Genomic DNA, 18,288 nt, shown 5'->3' with positions numbered 1-18,288 from the left:
ATGTAACTTGGCATTGGTCTTTTTGTATTTATAAATCTGGGTGATCATTCTGCCTCTTGAATGAGAATGTTCTGATGGTTTCCTGAGAGAAGTTCTCAGCTAAAATTGCTCTGAAAATGGACTCTGGGCCTTTGGCCTTGTTCTCCTCAGATATACCTGTCACTCTTTTTTTTTTTTTTCCCTCCAGGGTTATTGCTGGGCTCGGTGCCTGCACCATGAATCCACTGCTCCTGGAAGCCATTTTTCCCCCTTTTGTTGCCCTTGTTGTTGTAGCCTCGTTGTGGTTATTATTATTGCCATTGTTGATGTTGTTCGTTATTGGATAGGACAGAGAGAAATGGAGAGGGGAGGGGAAGACAGAGAGGGGGAGAGAAAGATAGACACCTGCAGACCTGCTTTACCGCCTGTGAAGCAACTCCCCTGCAGGTGGGGAGCTGGGGCCTTGAACCAGGATCCTTACACCGGTCCTTGTGCTTTGCGCCACGTGCTTAACCCACTGCGCCACCGCCCGACTCCCAATACCTGTCACTCTTATATTCAATCTTTTGATAGAGTCTGCAGTTTCACAGAAAATTGCTTCAGTCTTTCTGAACCATTTCTCTCCCTCATCTTTGAACTGAAAGAGTGGGCTGGCTGTATCTTCTAGATTAGAGATTATTTCTTCTGAATGTGTGGATCTACTTCCTAATCCTTCTACCTGGGCATGGATTGCAGTTAGTGTGTCTTTTAATCCCTGAAATTCTGACTGAAGTTCTTCTTTCAAGATATGAAGATTCTTAGTGACCTCTTTTATGAGTTCCTCTCTCATATGTTTTGTTGTTGTTGTTTTTTCCTCCAGGGTTATTGCTGGGCTCAGTGCCTGCACCATGAATCCACCGCTCCTGGAGGCCATTCTTTCCCCCTTTTGTTGCCCTTGTTGTTGTAGCCTCGTTGTGGCTATTATTATTACCATTGTTGATGGTTTTCGTTGTTGGATAGGACAGAGAGAAATGGAGAGAGGAGGGGAAGACAGAGGGGGAGATAAAGATAGACAACTGCAGACCTGCTTCACCACCTGTGAAGTGACTCCCCTGCAGGTGGGGAGCCGGGCCTCAAACTGGGATCCCTAAGCCGGTCCTTGCGCCTTGCACCACGTGCGCTTAACCCACTGCACCACCACCGGACCCCCTCTCCTATGTTTTAATTCCATAGTAACATGCTCTTTTTAATTCTTGCTTAATTTCTTGTAGACTCCTCATAGTGAGCTCTGTGTTGTCTGTCTCTGAGGGTCTCTCTAAATCTATAATTCCTTGGGTTTCCTCTGTTTCATTTTTTTCTGGCTCGTATGACATAGTTGGTTGTTTAGTTCTGTTTCTCTGCTTTTGATTTTTTTTTTTGTATTTGATGGCCAGCAGGTAGTACTATTGTGATCTCTAGGTTTCTCTTGTTTGTATGATCTGCAGCGGGTGGGTGGGTGGAATGGGGTGTCGAAGTGGTTGCTTTGGGCTGTCTTGTGGTCACAAGTGCCCTGTTTTTTTAAATATATATTTTTTTATTTATTTATATTTATTTTATTTATTTAATTTTTATATTTATTTATTTTTTTGTTTTTGTTTTTTTATTGTTGTTGTAGTTATTATTGTTGTTATTGATGTCATCATTGTTGGATAGGACAAAGAGGAATGGAGAGCGGAGGGGAAGACAGAAAAGGTGAGAGAAAGACACCTGTAGACCTGCTTCACCGCCTGTGAAGCTACTTCCCTGTAGGTGGGGAGCCAGGGGCTCGAACCAGGATCCTTCAGCCGGTCCTTGTGCTTCACATGCTTAACCTACTGCATATGCTTCACATGCTTAACCGCCTGACTCCCAAGTGCCCTGTTTTATGTTGTGTCCTTGCCTTAAATTCAGACACCCCTGAATCAAAGATTGAGAGGTTTTAAGCCCCTGTCTCTTTTCTTCTAGCACTAGGAATAATGTTACTTGCTTGCTGCACTTAAAGTGAAATCACCAAAATGGTGCAGCTCAGCCCCCTCATTGCCCAGAGCTCTGATTTGACTTGGCTGTTCTTCAACCCAGGACCACAGCCCTTTTTGCTCCAACCACACCTGAGGCTGAGGAAATTTCAGCTGTAGATTATGACTTCAGTTGGGTTTCTTGTATTTATTTGTTGTCTTGGGAGGAGAGGTGATTTGGTCCCACTTATTCTATGGCCACACCTCCTGGGAGTCTGTTTGGCTTACTTTGCAAGTTATAACTCCCTTTATTATTGTTTTAGTGACTGTTTTTAGGCAATGCAACAGACATCCCTGGCTAATCAAAATATAATATAATAAGAACTTTTATTTATTGTTATTTTGTTGCCAAGAGTGTTAATACTAGAGTTTGGAACCTGCAATGCCCTACCATTCCTGGCAGCTTTTTATTTTTATAGAGGACAAGAGACAGAGAGGAGAGACATCTGCAACACTGTCCCTAATATGACTGAACTACTACAACACTGCACTAATATAATTGAAATGCAGCAAAAATGATCATTTTGCTTTATCTGATCACAGTCGTTAAAATGTCCAATATTTAAGATTTTCCTTGTTCTTTTTCTTTCTTACAACTCTGACATTCCCTCTGCATAACGAACATTCTTCAGAATATTTGGATGAGAGATAGTAGAAATATGCTGACAATGACCTCTATTTTTGTTTGGAAATATCTTGAAGAATATTTTTCCTGAGTATAAAATAATTCTAAGTTGTCAGGATTTGGGTTTTGGTGTTATTTTTACAATTATATAAAAAGCTACTTTCTGCCCTAATCCAGCTTTCTAGTCTTATTCTAAACTCTGAAAACATCTTCCCAGACAATATTTTTAGTCCACCTATGTGTTAGCTATCAGGCTCAGGCAAAAAATTCCTAAAATTATGGGCCCCTTGCAACATACCTAAAATAGACTTCCTAGTTTCTTCTCACACAAAGACCCCTAATTTCATCTGCTCTATTCCTGCATTTGGGTTCCTGTTTATTAAACAGTTTGTCCTACTTTATGTCTTACCACCTTTCAGCCATCAAGTTGCAGATGCTACTAGGATTCCCTGGGCAGATGACCTCAACATTGTGTCCCGAAGTCTCACCTCTCCAGAGCCCTATACCACTACAGAAAGATAGAAACAGGCTGGGGGTATGGATCCACCTGCCAACATCCATGTTCGCAAAGAAGCAATTATAGAAGCCAGACCTTCCACCTTCTGCACCCTATAAAGAATTTTGGTCCATACTCCCAGAGAGATAAAGAATAGGGAAGTTTGCAATGGCGGGGAATAGGACACGGAACTCTAGTGGTACGAACTGTATGGAATTATACCCCCGTTATCTCACAGCCTTGTTAATAATTATTAAAATACTAATAAAAATAAAAAGATACCTAATACACTGATGGATTAAAAAATTAGAATAAATTTATAAAATTATTCATTCTATAATCTTCTGGGTTTAAGAATTTCTGTTGACATACATGTTACCCTTTTAACTACTCTTCCTTTATGAGTACCTTGTTTGTTTTTTTATCTGATTTATTTATTTATTGTTAAAGAATCTGATTTTTAAAAAATATTTTGTTCACTTTGTTTATTTTCTCTTTTGTTGCCCTTGTTGTTTTTTATTGTTGTTGTAGTTATTATTGTTGTTATTAATGTCATCATTTAGGACAGAGAGAAATGGAGAGAGGAGGGGAAGACAGAGAGGGGGAGAGAAAGATAGACACCTGCAGACCTGCTTCACCGCTTGTGAAGTGACCCCCCCTGCAGGTGGGGAGCCGGGGGCTCAAACTGGAATCCTTACACAGGTCCTTACACTTCATGCCATGTGTGCTAAACCCACTGCACTACTGCCTGACTCCCTATCTGATTTAATTTGTGATCATCTCCTAGTTATCCAACTCTACTAGGATGTGTCCAGAGATGGATCTTTTTCTAATGTCCTGCTTGGGATTTTACTAGGACTTCTAGAATCTGTGAATTTATGGCTTTTTAAAATTTGTTTTAGACTACACATCTAGTTCTTTTTTATTTGCTTGTTTTGATTTGCTTTGCTTTTATCAAAGCACTGCTTAGCTCTGGTTTGTGCTGGACTAAACCTGGGAGCTCAGAGCCTCAGGCATGGACACTGTTTTTGCATAACCTTTATGCTATCTCCTCAGTCCTTAGAATACACATTTCAAATGGCAGCTTTTTATTATTTTTTAAAGATTTTAAAATTGGGTGGGGGAGATAGTTCAATGGTTATGCAAAAAGATTCTCATACCTGAGGCTCAATTCCAGATTCAATCTCCCCCCCGCCTCAACCACCACCTACCACCACTATAAACCAGAGTAGAGCAGCACTCTAGGGGGAAAAAAAAATTTTTTTTTAATCTATTTGATTAGAGAGAGAACAGAACACCACTCTGCCATATACAGTTATACAGCGCAAGATGTGAACCCTGGGCCTTAGGCATGCCAGTCCTCCACTCTACCTGCTAAACCATCTTCCATATTTCATGAATGGTAACTCTTTCCACATTACTCTGTCTAGTGTTCTTTCTTATCCCTTCTTTTCCTGTGAAACATCTTCTTACTGACTCCTTTGACTTTCTTCTCCTACTATTTTATTATTCATCCTTTTCACTTTCTTATATTTCTATTTCTGGAACAAATTATGGATTTCTTCTGATCTAACAACTCACAACTTTCCTCTTTTGCCATCTCTGTCTGATAGACTAATAAATCTTATGTTTGGTTCTTTATGGTTTTTTTTTTTATCTTTAGAACATCTTTCTTACTTTCTTTCCCTCTCCTTCATTTTTATAGGAATATTGCATAGTTTTGGCTTATGGTGGTGTAAGGGACTGAGCCTGACATTTCAGAGTGTCAAGTATGAAATTCTTTTCACAAAGGCCAAGTGATGGTACAATTTGTTCAGCATACATTACAATGTGCAAGGACCTGGGTTTGAGTCCCCAGGCCCCAACTTCAGGGAGAAAGCTTTGCAAGTGGTGAAGCAGTATTGCTTCTATCCCTATCACCCCCTTCCCTCTTGACTTCTGGCTGCCCCTATCCAACAATAAAGATAATACAAAATAATAAAGATAATAAATAAATAGTATAATAAATAATAACAATAAAGATAATACAAAAATATTTTTTAAAACCCTCTTTTGCATAATCATTATTATCTCCCCCACCTGATCACTAGAATTTCCATTTCATTTTAATTAAAATATGCAGTGTTAGTTGCTGAAATGTTTAACCTTCCCTTTAATCATCTTGATGATAAAAAAGTGTTTTATAAATTGCATGCAACGATTCCAATATTTTTAGTTTAGTTTGCTATGGTGCCTGTGTTTATGCTGCTAGACTGATTCTACATTGTTGTTGAGACTCTAGCATACTGAATTTATAAATTAAAAAAGTAAAATAGGGGCTCAGCGGTGGCAGGCCTGATTGAGTGCACACATTACCATGCACAAGGACCCTGATTCAAGCCCCTGGTCCCCATCTGCAGGGCAAAAGTAGTGTTGTAAGTTGCTGGACTAGCGTGGGGGTGACTCTTCCCAGGTACATGTTCTCTGGGTTGGAGAGAACTCGACCAGCCTGGACTACTACTCACTCAGCGATTTGAGGGAGATGACTCCGAAACAGACACGTGGTGGCGAGACAATGCAGTACCTTCATTGATCAGAGAGCCCAGGCTTTTAAAGGGCAGACCCAGAAGTGGCAAGTTGGAAATGGAAATGGATAGGAAAGGGGCGGAGAAAGGCTGGAGGCAGGGAGGGTCTTGAGGGTAGAAAGAAGATAGATCAAAGGAATGGAATGGGTGGGGATCTTTCAGGCAAAACAATGATTATGTAGATAGGCCATAGTATCAGGGATGCAGGGTGGAGCAGAGGGAGCTGGCTTAATGCTTTGTGAGGCTCCTCACAATTTCCCAACAGTGTCTCTCTTTCTCTTTCTCTCCCTTTCCATCATCCTCTCCCTTCTCAATCTCTGTCTTACCCAAATAAAGAAAACGGGGTGGGCGTTGGTGGTGGAGGGAGTGGCTGTTGGGAGAGGTGGGTTCATACTGTAGGCACAGAGCTCCAGCAGTAACCTAGATGGCAATAGAATTTTTAAAATAAATACTAGCAAGAACCAGTTTTCAGCCAACAAAACTGTCTACTAAGAACTGTGCAAAAAATTTTGTTTCTTTCTTTTTAATTTTATAATTAATTATTTTTTACCAGAGCACTGATTAGCTCTGGCATAGAGTGGTGTGGAGGATTGAACCTGGGATTTAGGATCCTCAGGCATGAGAGTCTCTTTGCATAACCATTATGCTATCTACCCCCTCCCAAAGCTTTTTAGTTTCATGTAATCCCCCCTTCCCTTTTATTTCCTATGATCCTGCCTACTTTTGCATTTTAAGGCACAGCTACACCTATTAATATTTCTGAATATCTTTCCTTTTTCCCTCTTTCAAGGTCCTAGTGGAATTGGGTTTCAGGATCATCTAGCCATCTTTCCCTAACATTTCTCCCACTCTGGGAGTTTTCTTCCTCTTCCTCTTTTTATTTTCTTCTTCTTCTCCTTTTTTATTTTAAGCTTGATAAATTTAAACAATCACTGGATTTTTTTAAATATAAAAATAAATAAAATAGATACTGTGTCAAAGTCAAAGACTATAAGTGGCCAAATGGTTGAATTTATAAAATAAGTATTTTTTGTTTGATAGCAGTTTTATTGATAAAAATATATGTAAATTGGCATCATCTAAAAAAGCAGATAATAAGGCCCTATGCCTGACCTTATGTTCCCACAGTTTCTAAGGGGAAGAAAGTTTGCCAAAGAACAATATGGTATCTGAGGGATTGTGACGAATGAAGAAAATGAATGGACGGTCAGCCCTGAACGTTTCTTCTGGCATCAGCATACAAAAGGTGGCAATGCCTCCTGTGGCAGCCGCTGCCTCTGTACCCTCCTCATTCACTTCCACAAAGGACTTGTGGACAATTTTTGATATGAAAATATCTCTGACTCCTGACATGCCAGTCAAATCAGCCTTGTTACTGTTAAAGAGATCCACCACACCCATGCTGGCCAGGTGGGAGTTGAGAGTGTAGCTCTCTTCCAACTTGAACTTGGGCAAGTAGACATGGACGTCAATCAAACTCATGCTCTTAGGTTTGGTCCACTCTTGCAGTTTTTCCAAAGTCATCTGCTCCTCAATCTGGAATTAGAATAGGCAAAGAGAAGAAGTGAAAACAATTTTTAGAGTTAGTAAATTAATAATGCATCATTTAAATAAATAGACCCATAATATCAGGTGTCAAAGAGTTTCCTTCGTGTTTTGCACCAGTTGTTTTCAGTAATTGGTGATAATAGAGGTGAGCTGTGTACCAAGCTATCAAGAGCCCAAATATAGTAAATTTGTATATTTGGTCCATCAATAAACCATCTATCTACAAATCCACTCCATCCTCACACTTATCCATCTGTTCATGTACCCACCCACCTATTCATCTATTTACCTAAGACTATTATGCTGCATCACTGCAATGAATGAGTGGTACAAGAAAATTTTATTTTTACTTTTTAAATTTATTTATTAACATGACAGGGAGGAGACAGAGATAAAGGTAGAACCAGAGCACCACTCTGGCACCTGCAATTCCAGAGGTCAAATTCATGATCTTAGGCTTGAGAGTCTACCTTACGACACCTTCCCCACTGTGTGCCAACTTCCAGGTCACACAAGAGATTTTTTTTAATTATCTTTATTTATTGGATAGAGACTGTCAGAAATCAAGAGGAAAGGGAGGAGACACCTACAGCTTCACCACTTGCAAAGCTTTCCCCCTGCAAGTAGGGACCAGGGGCTCGAACTTAGGTCTTTGCACTTTGTAGCATGTGTGCCCAACCAGTTGCACCAACACCTACCCCCCATGAGATTTTTTTTTTTAACTACACGCAATTAACCTGGTGAGCCACCATCCAGGCCCCAAGAGATTTTTTCTTTTTAAGTCACTATTTCCTCTGAACCCTAGGGCTCACTGAAATGGTCTATGATCCCTGCAGATCATGGATCTCTAATAGTTCCTAAGTAAAATTTAAAAGGTCTGAGCTCCTCATATAAAATAGAATAATAGTATCTTCTTAAGAGCATTAATTTTTCTTTTTTTATTTTATTATCTTTATTTATTTATTAGAGACAGCAAGAAATCAAAAGGAAGGAGGTGATAGAGAGGGGGAGAGACAGAGAGACACCTGCAGCTTCACAACTCACAAATCTTTCCTCCTGCAGGTGGGGACTGGGGGCTTAAATCCAGGCCCTTGTTCATCGTAACATGTGTGCTCAATCATGCACACCACCACCCCACTCCTAATTTTTAAAAATGTTTATTCATTTACTATTGGATGGCGACAGAGAGAAATTGGGAAGGGAGGAGACAGAGAGACAGAGAGACACCTGTAGCTCTAACTCACCACTCAACAGCTTGAACTGGGTCCTTGTGCACTGTAATGTGTGCCTTTAACTAGGCGTGCCACTGTTGTGACCCCCCAAAGGAGTTTGGGACAATTAGCATACGAATGACATCAGCCTGGGGCAAACACACTAACTAGGGAATGTACAAATTGCAAGGACTTGCAGCAGCTCACACTCTCAATTGGATTACCTTTGTCATGGCACTCTCCATTTGGTGTGGCTCCAGACTGATCCTGGTCTTTTCATGTGGTGATCTCGGGTAAGTTGGTTTCAGACTTTGGACTTTTGCCCATTTTCTTAGCTAGACTTCCCCCCTCACATTCACAGTGGTTTTTTGTTTGTTTGTTTGTTTGTTTATATATAAACCTCTCTTTTGCTTAACCTTAAATGGAGCCGCTTATTTTGCAGTACCTAGATATTTGCCTTTTTGCCCTGCATCACCCAGATAAAGCCTCTAATTGTTTAAACCCATTCTTAGCACCCTGCAGTTAATCTTTTATGTGTCGCTGCTAAAGCCCCCTTTAAATTTAAATTTCAACAGTGCCACCACCTGGGCCCAAGCATTAATTTTCATAAAGTGTTTGGCTGATAGTAAATTCTATATATATGCCAGCTATTACCACTACGGATTAGAATAGAACCATTGTCCTACTGATGCTGATTATTCTTTTCCTGGGAATTTTTTCCTTTTTTTTTTTCCCCTCTTCTTTTCTTGGCAGAGCATGGGTCTTGCCTACATGTGATTTCATGACTCCTAGTCGGCTTTTTCATTCATATATCAAGCTTTCCTTGATACTTCTATGTGGTGCAAAGAATTGAGCCTGAGTCACACAAGGTAAAGTAGGCACCCTACCCAGTAAGCTACCTCTCTAGCTTTTCATGAGACTTTATGGTCAGAAAAGAGACATCATAGACATATAACAGAAAGAGGAAACATATTAATTTTAATATATCTTCTATAGACTAAATTATTATACTTAGGTTCCTTTTGATAGCAATTAGAAAAAAAACACATAGTGATCTAGAGATACTGAGGAAAAAGCATAATCTTAACAGTTTTGCCTAAGCCCAACCCTGGCAAAAGATGCCACAGTCTTCAAATTAGTTATAGAAATCTCTAGAGAGCTTATACTGAAAAATAGATAACTTTCAAGCTGCTATGTCACTTTGAGTCTCATCTATCATGCAGCTATTGGAAATTTAAATAACAATAGATATGAATTGTGATGAGAGTTAGCAGCAAAAATGGGATGTTATAGTAGCTCTATATTTGTTCTGGAATTTGAAGGTTTTTTTTTTTTTTCATATAAACAGCCATTTTAGTTCATTTAAGAGAACTTCCACAAGGTGCTATTGACCAATGATGCATTTAGTATGCATCTGAAGTTCCCAACCATAACTGCTTACTGAAAATTTATTTTAGGGCTCTGGCATAGTAAATATCAATAGAATGAGAAAGAATTAGTAATATCAGTAAACACATTATCAAGGACAGCCCACTTGATAGTCACAAAAGAATCAGATACAAAATGGAAGCAAGAAACACAGGTGCATTACCTTCTTGAGATCCATAAACTCATCTTCAGTGTCATCAGGCAGCAGGATAATCATGCTGAGTTCCTTGTCCTTGTAAGGCAATTCAAGCACACGGCACTTAAGGTCCTCAATGTAACCCAGTGGAAATTTCTTCTTCTGATACATCATCTTCACCACTTTGGTGTCTTTCTGAAGAGTTGAAAAAACAAATAATTCTCTATTATCTGCATCCTTATAGAGCAGAGTCCTTTAGACAGCGGCCTCACCTTACCTTACTCAACCTAAATGGTGCTTCAGTGGTGGCCTCTTCCCTGAATTGTTCCTGCCATTTTCCTTTGAAATAGATGGCATTCACTAGCACGAGTTTAGTCGTGTTATCAACCACACCTGCTGCTAACAGTTCTGGGATTTTTCCTAAAAAAAAGAAAAAGTAAGTCTTGTTTGTTTGATTGTAAATCCACACATGAGAATTCCAGATTTTTTTAAATTTTATTTTGCCTCCAGGATTATTGCTGGGGCTCAGTACCTGCACTACAAATCCACTGCTGCCGGTGGCCATCTTTTTTTTTTTTTTTTTTTTTAAATAGGACAGAGAGAAGTTGAGAAGGGATAGAGAGGGAAAGAGAGAGACAAATACCTGCAGACTTGGTTCACTATTTGTGAAGCAATGTCCCTGCAGATGGGGAGCCAGGGACTCAAATCGGGATCCGGGCTCAGGTCCTTGCACTTCGTACTATGGGCGCTTAACCTGATTTGTCACTGCCCAGCCCCTTAGAATTCCAGGGGTGAACTGACATTTGATTCACAGTGAATTGCAGTTAAACACTTTGACACTGGGGTGGTTCCACTACTCCCAGTAGACTGCTTCTTTTCAAATTTAATACAGATAGAGGTAAAGGGAGGAGGGGGGCGGAGAGAGTATGTGAAGTTGATTGGATGAAATGTCTCCTATGCCTTAAATGCATTCTTTCTACTTCATTTCCCTGCAACAGAGTATTTAGAAAGTCCTACTGGTATGTTTCCACTTTAAAAAAATTTTTTTTACTAGTGTTATCTTTCTACTTTGAATAAAACAATTCATGAGACAGATCAGGATGACACAATTACACTCCCCCCAAATAGGGCCCACACTTTATAGCAAGTCAAATGTGTTAAGGGTCTAAAAATAAGAAAATTCTCCTTTTTAAAAGTATGCTATAAACAATGAGCATTTTGCTTTGTGAATGGCAGTCTTTTCAAATCGACCAAGTGAATTTTCCACAAGCCTCTGTACCAGTGTGGTGCTCTGGCCTGGCCTGTACTATATGAAACTCTGATATGTAGTGAATAAGTAAAATTTTTTTAAACAAATATCCTAGAGGTAGGATAGTGACCCTACTGAAACACATCTCCACCTATAACTACAACATGGCCTTGAACAATTCCTAATATGGAAAACAGGAATCTGTAGGTGCCTTGACTCATTTCATGAGTGGAGAGGTAAGAGTTAATCCTATCTACTCTATGTCTGACTTCTTAGACATGAAGTATGCCACATAGCTTGTGAAAACTGATTCACAAGTATGATCTTCCTTGCCATATATGTATATATTAAACAATCTGGGACTGGTTAGATGTATTTCTTTTATGCTACATTCTACATTAGTTTTAAGTTTAAAATGTAGTCTCTGGGGAACTTATGTGGGAAAACATAGCTTCTGTAGTTAAATCTTGTTTAGCTTTCCACTTCGCAGAAAATTTAAATTTGAAAGCACTATTAAGGAAAGTGGAGGAGCAGAAAAAAGAAACATATATCCTTCTCGTTCTCTTACCTTCTGTTTGCCCTTTGACCCATTCATTTATCATCTTCCTTGCATCTTCTGAGGCCCGCTGGAAATCCACACTGGCCAACTCAGCACCATACATTTTCTGAGTTGAAGATAAGAACTCCTATTTAAATTCAAAAAGGGTAAGGGAGGGGGAAAGGAAAGATGTGAATAACTCCAACTCCATATAGAAATAGTTTTCTAAAATCTCTAAAGGCAACTGAAATTATCCTGAGGATTAAGTTTCATTGTTTAAAAACTTTCTAACCATTATACTGTCTTTATTATGAAAAAAGTACCATTAAATTTTTACTATGTGAACTATTATTAAGTACAGTTTCGATTTCTGGTGTTATATAAAATTACCAATTTATTTTCTCAATTGACTATTATTTTCATAAATATGCATGTACTAGTTGTACTCTGAAGGGAACTGTGGAATTCATTTTGCTTTAGTAAATGTCAGGTCGGATTTTTTCCACTATGAAGACTATAAAGCAAAACCACATAAACTGATAGGAATATTGTCTTTGATACACTTTTCACTCTTACTATTTTTTTCTGAAAATTTTTAAAAAGCAACACTGGCTCTTGTTTGATCTGGAAGAATATCTGCATTGTCTTGTGAGTTTCATAACATGATATAAAGTACTTACAGGGAGGAAATTGTAAGTTTTCTCTCCATATAACCTATTAGCAAGCTTCAGAATATAGGAAGCTCCACGTTTATTGATATCAGCGTTCAGACTCTGAAATCTTGAGTGAATATCCTTGACTTCATCAAAATGAAGAGTCTAAAATAAAGAAAACATGCCTATAAACATTTATTTTGAAATCAGAGTGATTCTCTGACATTTAGTTTCACTAAATTGAATTAATGTGCTTTATTATTACTAATTGTAGGGAAGGGTGCAAAACTTAATTTTTCAGTGGAGAACGAATTATATTGAAACCAAGATTTGGAGCTTTATGATACATAACAATTTTGCCAACCTGCTTTTACATCACTTTTTGTTATAATTATAGCTTAACAAATATGAGTGGTTAATATACTAAATATTTATACAAGTCTGCTATTTTTCCCAAAGGAGGTCATATGATATGTTCATATGTTTATTTTGTCTCAAACATGATTTGACCAAACATTCTCAGAAGTCTGTAGCTTCTGTAAGAAGTAAGAACCATTACCTATGCAGGTACACAAAGACATTATAGATTGGGCAGGGTGGACAGCATAATGGTTATGCAAAGAGACTCTCATGCTTGAGGCTCCAAAGTTCCAGGTTCAATCCCATACCACCATAAACCAAAGCAGAGAAGTGCTCTGGTTTAAAAAAAAAAAAAAAAAGCATTATAGATTGAGAATGGTATTTTTCTACTATTATAATATTGGCACTAGTACACTAGTTATTGAAAAACAACTTCTTTAAATTTAACATTAGGCAAAAGTTTAATTCCCCATGTATTAGTTTTAAAGCAAGAGTCATTTTATGGTTTTATGAAGCTGGGCTGGCTCCTTCTTATGAAGAAGAAGCTATGTATGTACAAAGTCTACTACTCAAAGAGATACGAAATGTTTGTGTAGCCGCTATGATTAATTTGTTTCAGTGGAAATGAGAGGACCCTTAAACTATTTTTTTGCTCAGTTCATAATGTGCCTGGGAAGTCTCAAAATAGAAGCCAGTGTTCCCCTATAAGAAACAGCTAACAGGATGAATATGGGACGATCTCACTCTCAGGCAGAAGCTGAAAAATAAGATTAGAAAAGAAAACACAAGTAGAACCTGAACTGGAATTGGCGTATTGCACCAAAGTAAAAGACTCTGGGGTGGGTGGGATGGTGGGGGGAGAATACAGATCCAATAAGGATGACAGAGGACCTAGTGGGAGTTGTATTATTATATGGAAAACAGGAAAATGTTATACATGTACAAACTATTGTATTTACTGTTGAATGTAAAACATTAATTCCCCAATAAAGAAATTAAAAAAAAGAAACAGCTAACAATTAGTACTGGACTTATTAAAATAAATAAAGTGAATTTTTGAAAACTTTAAAATGTTTTTGAATCTGTATGGTGAAGATAATTGGTTTTCCATTAAGTGTAGTAGGAGGAGATTTGCAGCTGGAACTGGTCCATAAACTTGAACCCAAAGTTAGACCCTCCCTAGTTATAGTGGTATGTTAGAAAGAGCTTAATTTTACTACTGCTTTCCTCTCAGTATCAAGGAAAGTCAGAGTTCCCCTTCTCGAAATTATTCCTTAAGGAAAAGAAGAAGTTTTAACTCCACTGTGCCCTTTCCTGCTGTAAGAATGACCTGCCACATTGTCACCACCTTGGCCCTGGCCTCTAGTTGCCAGGCATCCTGCTCACATAGATTCATAATAGATACAGCTCAGAGTCACATCTGTTATCAAATATGGGGTCTTATGCCCTCTAAAAGCGACATTACCAACTTCTCCACTGTCTATGCAGTTTCCCCTGTATCATCATGCTTAAAAATAAGTGATGTGGGAGTCGGGCAGTAGTGCACCTGGTTAAGCGCACGTGGCGCAAAGCTCAAGGACCGGTTGAAGGATCCCGGTTCGAGCCGCCCTGGCTCCCCACCTGCAGGGGAGTCGCTTCACAAGCAGTGAAGCAGTGTCTATCTTTCTCTCCCTCTCTCTGTCTTCCCCTCCTCTCTCCATTTCTCTCTGTCCTATCCAACAATGATGACATCAATAACAACAAAAATAATAAATACAACAATAAAACAATAAGGGCAACAAAAGGAAATAAATAAATATTTTAAAAAATAAGAGATGTAATGGGTACTATTTATGGCTAGCAGGCCAAGATTCATCCTCTGCCATGGAGCAGTTCTCTCCCAATAACGTCTCTCTGCCAAAGCTGAAATTCTTTCCGATTGTCTGTATGTTTTGATTCCAGTAATACACAGACAGCACTCTTGGATACATGTTTTAGCAAGGAAACAAGGGAAGTGAATCTTTTTGTCTATTTCTACTGACCTTGGCCACCTGTGCAGCAGTGCTGCTCTTGGCCCCCAGGTAGATCATGGCCATTGCTGATGCAATGCTATAGGGAGAGAAGAAAATGTTGCCAGCAGGATCCTTTTCACTCAGGGTGCGGAACAGTTCAACCGCAAAACGGCTGTTGGCTGTACTCAATTGCTCCATGGTGGAAAGGCTGCAATACAGAACAGAGGCACATGCTGACACCCACAGATTGAGCAACTGAGCAATTGCAGTTCCCCATCATTACTCTGCTAAGCACCCTGAAATACTGTGAAATCTACAGTTCCTCCTTTCTTTCCTTTTTTTTTTTTTTTTCTTCTTTCTTTCAGGAAAACAAAGACATTTTCCCAACTGCAGATATGTGAACCTTAGGATGATGAGTCACAGACTCAACAGTGACACAAGACTAGGACCCAGAGTGTACTAGAGGACACTGAGTCTAAAAAAAGTGAGTCTAAAGAAGAGGCCAAGCTGGAGTCACCTGAGACCTGGGGATAGCAGTCAGCAGCAGGCAGGTCCTGCCAAGCTCACACGCATTTCTGACCCCTGGGTTCAAATCTCCGAATCATTCCAATGACTCACTCCATCGCCCTCATTTGCCTAAATAAGAATGTTTCCATTGGAAAATCAGGATCATTTCCCACTGTGGTTTAAAGCATATTCCAGTCAAGAACCTCATTCTTGAGGTTCACATAAAGCTTAGAGAGGTTAAGTGCCCCGAGTCCGGTAGCTGGTGTAGTATTTGAAACTTTGTAAATTATCAGAGGCCTCAGGGTCAGGCAGGACAGTTGGACAAAGAAAAGCTGACAAGTATCTTCCCTATGGCCCCTACAGTCAGTCACCTGCAGTAGTTGAGCACCTGGACGCCCGTCCATCAAGAGCTCTACTCTTAGCCTCAGTTTCCCTAAATATAGGCAAAGAAGAGTAACAGTTGTCGTGGTGGTTTAGGTGTAATAAACGGGATTATTTTTGCAGAGGATGAATTTCTAGGATCGCGTAGTATCAGTCTCTTTTCCCTTCCTTCAAGCAAAGAAAGGAGAAGCAGCACCAACCCACGACTGTCAGAAGACGCTTTCAAACAGCTTCCGGAGGAAAGAAAAACATTTAAATCTCAAGGCTTGCCTCTCCTCTCCCCCGCCTCAAAATCCTGATCAGACCAGTGGATCTCAGCGCCTGACCCGCAGGGGACCTGGGACATGAAACACCTGGAGGTGGGAAGTGGCAGCGGGGGGAGGGTGTCTCTCCCGCACCCCCAACACCCACAATCAGGAGTGCCCGGTGTCTGCCTTACCCGCTGCTCCGCTGGACGGGCTCTGGCAGGGTGGGGCTGCAGGTCTGAGCACAGGGCACTGCGCTGCCCTTATTATTGGCAGAAGGGCGTGTCTGCGGGCGCTGGGAGGGTGAGGCGGCCCCGGGAGGACTTCCGGGGACTGTGTGCCCAGAGGGCCGACCAGGAAATGGAGGCGAGCGGCTGACCTTAGTACTTGCCGCTCCATGACAGCCACCTTTCTGAGTTCTGGGTAAAACTATACAGTAAGGACCAGATGGGCGACATCTTACTAAGCTGTGGCTGCTAAGGCCTCACATGTCACTTCTTAGAAAGCAAGCTAGCCCTTTTTGAATGCTCGACCTCTTATTGTGAGCTCCCCCCTCTCTAATGTGTGTGTGTATGTGTATGTATATGTGTGTAATAAATATATATTTATATTTTAATTATGCCTTTGATAAAAGGCCATTTGTATTTGTTATTATTATTTAAGAATTTATTTATTTATTTATGAGAAAGATAGGAGGAGAGAATGAACCAGACATCACTCTGGTACATGTGCTGCCGGAGATAGAACTCAGGACCTCATGGTTGAGAATCCAGTGCTTTATCCACTGCGCCACCTCCCGGACCACTTTTTTATTATTTTTTTGCCACTTGTATTTTTCACTTTCAGTGTGATTCCAAATCCATGAATAAAATGTGAGATACTCTATTGCATAATACAATCTAATGCAATAATATATCGCCATACATTTTTCAAAGTCTTTTTTTTAAGCTTAGTTTGTTGTTTTGTTTGTTTGTTTGTTTTGGTGGAGAGGAAGTATGTTTGGAACTTCTTGTGCAGAGGAGCAGAGAGGCTTTGAGGGCAAAAGAAAACAGAATCAGTTTCAAACCACATCCTTGCTTTCATTACCTTTCATGTACTATGGTGAGACTAGTCCTGACACCCAGTCATTCCTGACAGTCACTCACATGTTTTGAATAAAGTATTTCTTGTCCATTACTTGCTTAGTTTTCCCTTTGCAATGTTAAAATAGAATGGCTGTGCTTAAATATTAAAAGTAATAACTATTTATGGGTTTTTGCTTTCTTCTTTAAATACCTCAGTGTGTGATTCCACCAAGATGTGTAGTATTTAAGGATATGAAATGATCCTATGTCCATGAAACATTTCTCTTTCTTTCCTGCAAATCTCATGAAATGAGACAAAGAGAAATTTCTACTATTTTATTAGTATGGACGATGCATTATGATGGATAATGTGCTTTACTAGTATGGATAATAATTAGTCTGAATAATACATTTTATTCATATAGGTTTATAGATTTTTTTTATAATGAAAAAAGCAAAGAAGGTCAAAGTAATAAATGATAAAATACTCTCTGTAGTTTAAAAAAAAAGCAGCAAGAGTTTAAGAACTAAGACTGCAGAGTGCTTTACAGTTTATTAGAAATGGAAACTAACATTTTTGAAAGCCAGTTATAATGACTTGGAGTGGATGTAGCCATTAGGTCCCATGTAAGCTTAGCCAGTAAATCCCTGTGATTACCTGAGTGGTTACTTCTCCATCAGTTCTGACACAACCGGAGCACCCACTCATCAGCACCTACCCAGAGCTCCATGTAAGCAAGTCAAGGGTTGGCATGGAAACATTGTTAGATTGAAATCTAAGACACATAAACTAAAAGAAAAGGAGTTCTATTTTTTTTCCTCCGGACATTTTGGAATTTTTAAAAACCATTTCCCAAATCAATACATATACTTTATAAGATCCAGAACAAAATTGGCTTTTGTACATTAACCATTTTTTCTGAATTTATTTATATTACTCATTTAATAATGGTTTACAATATTATAAAATTATAGGGGTATAGTTCCACTCTCACCTCAGACTTCCCCCCCACCCCCACCCTAGGATAACCATCATAGTTGTCACAAAGTATTAATGACAATTTGACTACTTTTTTTTTCTTGCCTCCAGGGTTATTGCTGGGGCTTGGTACCTACACTATGAATCCATTGTGCATGTGACCATTTTTTAATTTTAATTTTTTTGGATAGTCAGAGAGAAATTAAGAGGGGAGAGGAGACAGAGAGGGAGAGAAAAATTGATACCTGCAGACCTGCTTCACTGCTTGTGAAGTGCCCCCTTCCCCCCCCCCCCCGCAGGTCCTTGCCTTTTATACTTTGTG

At 39.4% G+C, this 18,288-nt stretch overlaps 1 protein-coding gene across 1 annotated transcript; it reads right to left on the bottom strand.

The window, feature by feature from the left end:
- Positions 1 to 6,682: 6,682 nt before the first annotated feature.
- SERPINB1 (serpin family B member 1) lies at positions 6,683 to 16,271 on the bottom strand. The gene is made up of 7 exons (XM_007522189.3): positions 16,118 to 16,271; positions 14,821 to 14,998; positions 12,467 to 12,604; positions 11,817 to 11,934; positions 10,277 to 10,419; positions 10,027 to 10,194; positions 6,683 to 7,212 (listed from the first exon to the last, which is right to left on the bottom strand). Exons 2-7 carry the CDS (start codon positions 14,986 to 14,988, stop codon positions 6,808 to 6,810), a joined length of 1,140 nt encoding a protein of 379 aa, XP_007522251.1. The 5' UTR covers positions 14,989 to 14,998; positions 16,118 to 16,271; the 3' UTR covers positions 6,683 to 6,807.
- Between the last annotated feature and the right edge of the window lie 2,017 nt (positions 16,272 to 18,288).

The sequence above is a fragment of the Erinaceus europaeus genome, chromosome 4 (genome assembly GCF_950295315.1).
Source record: "Erinaceus europaeus chromosome 4, mEriEur2.1, whole genome shotgun sequence".
Lineage (NCBI taxonomy): Eukaryota > Metazoa > Chordata > Mammalia > Eulipotyphla > Erinaceidae > Erinaceus > Erinaceus europaeus.
This window is presented reverse-complemented; position numbering and strand designations above follow the sequence as displayed.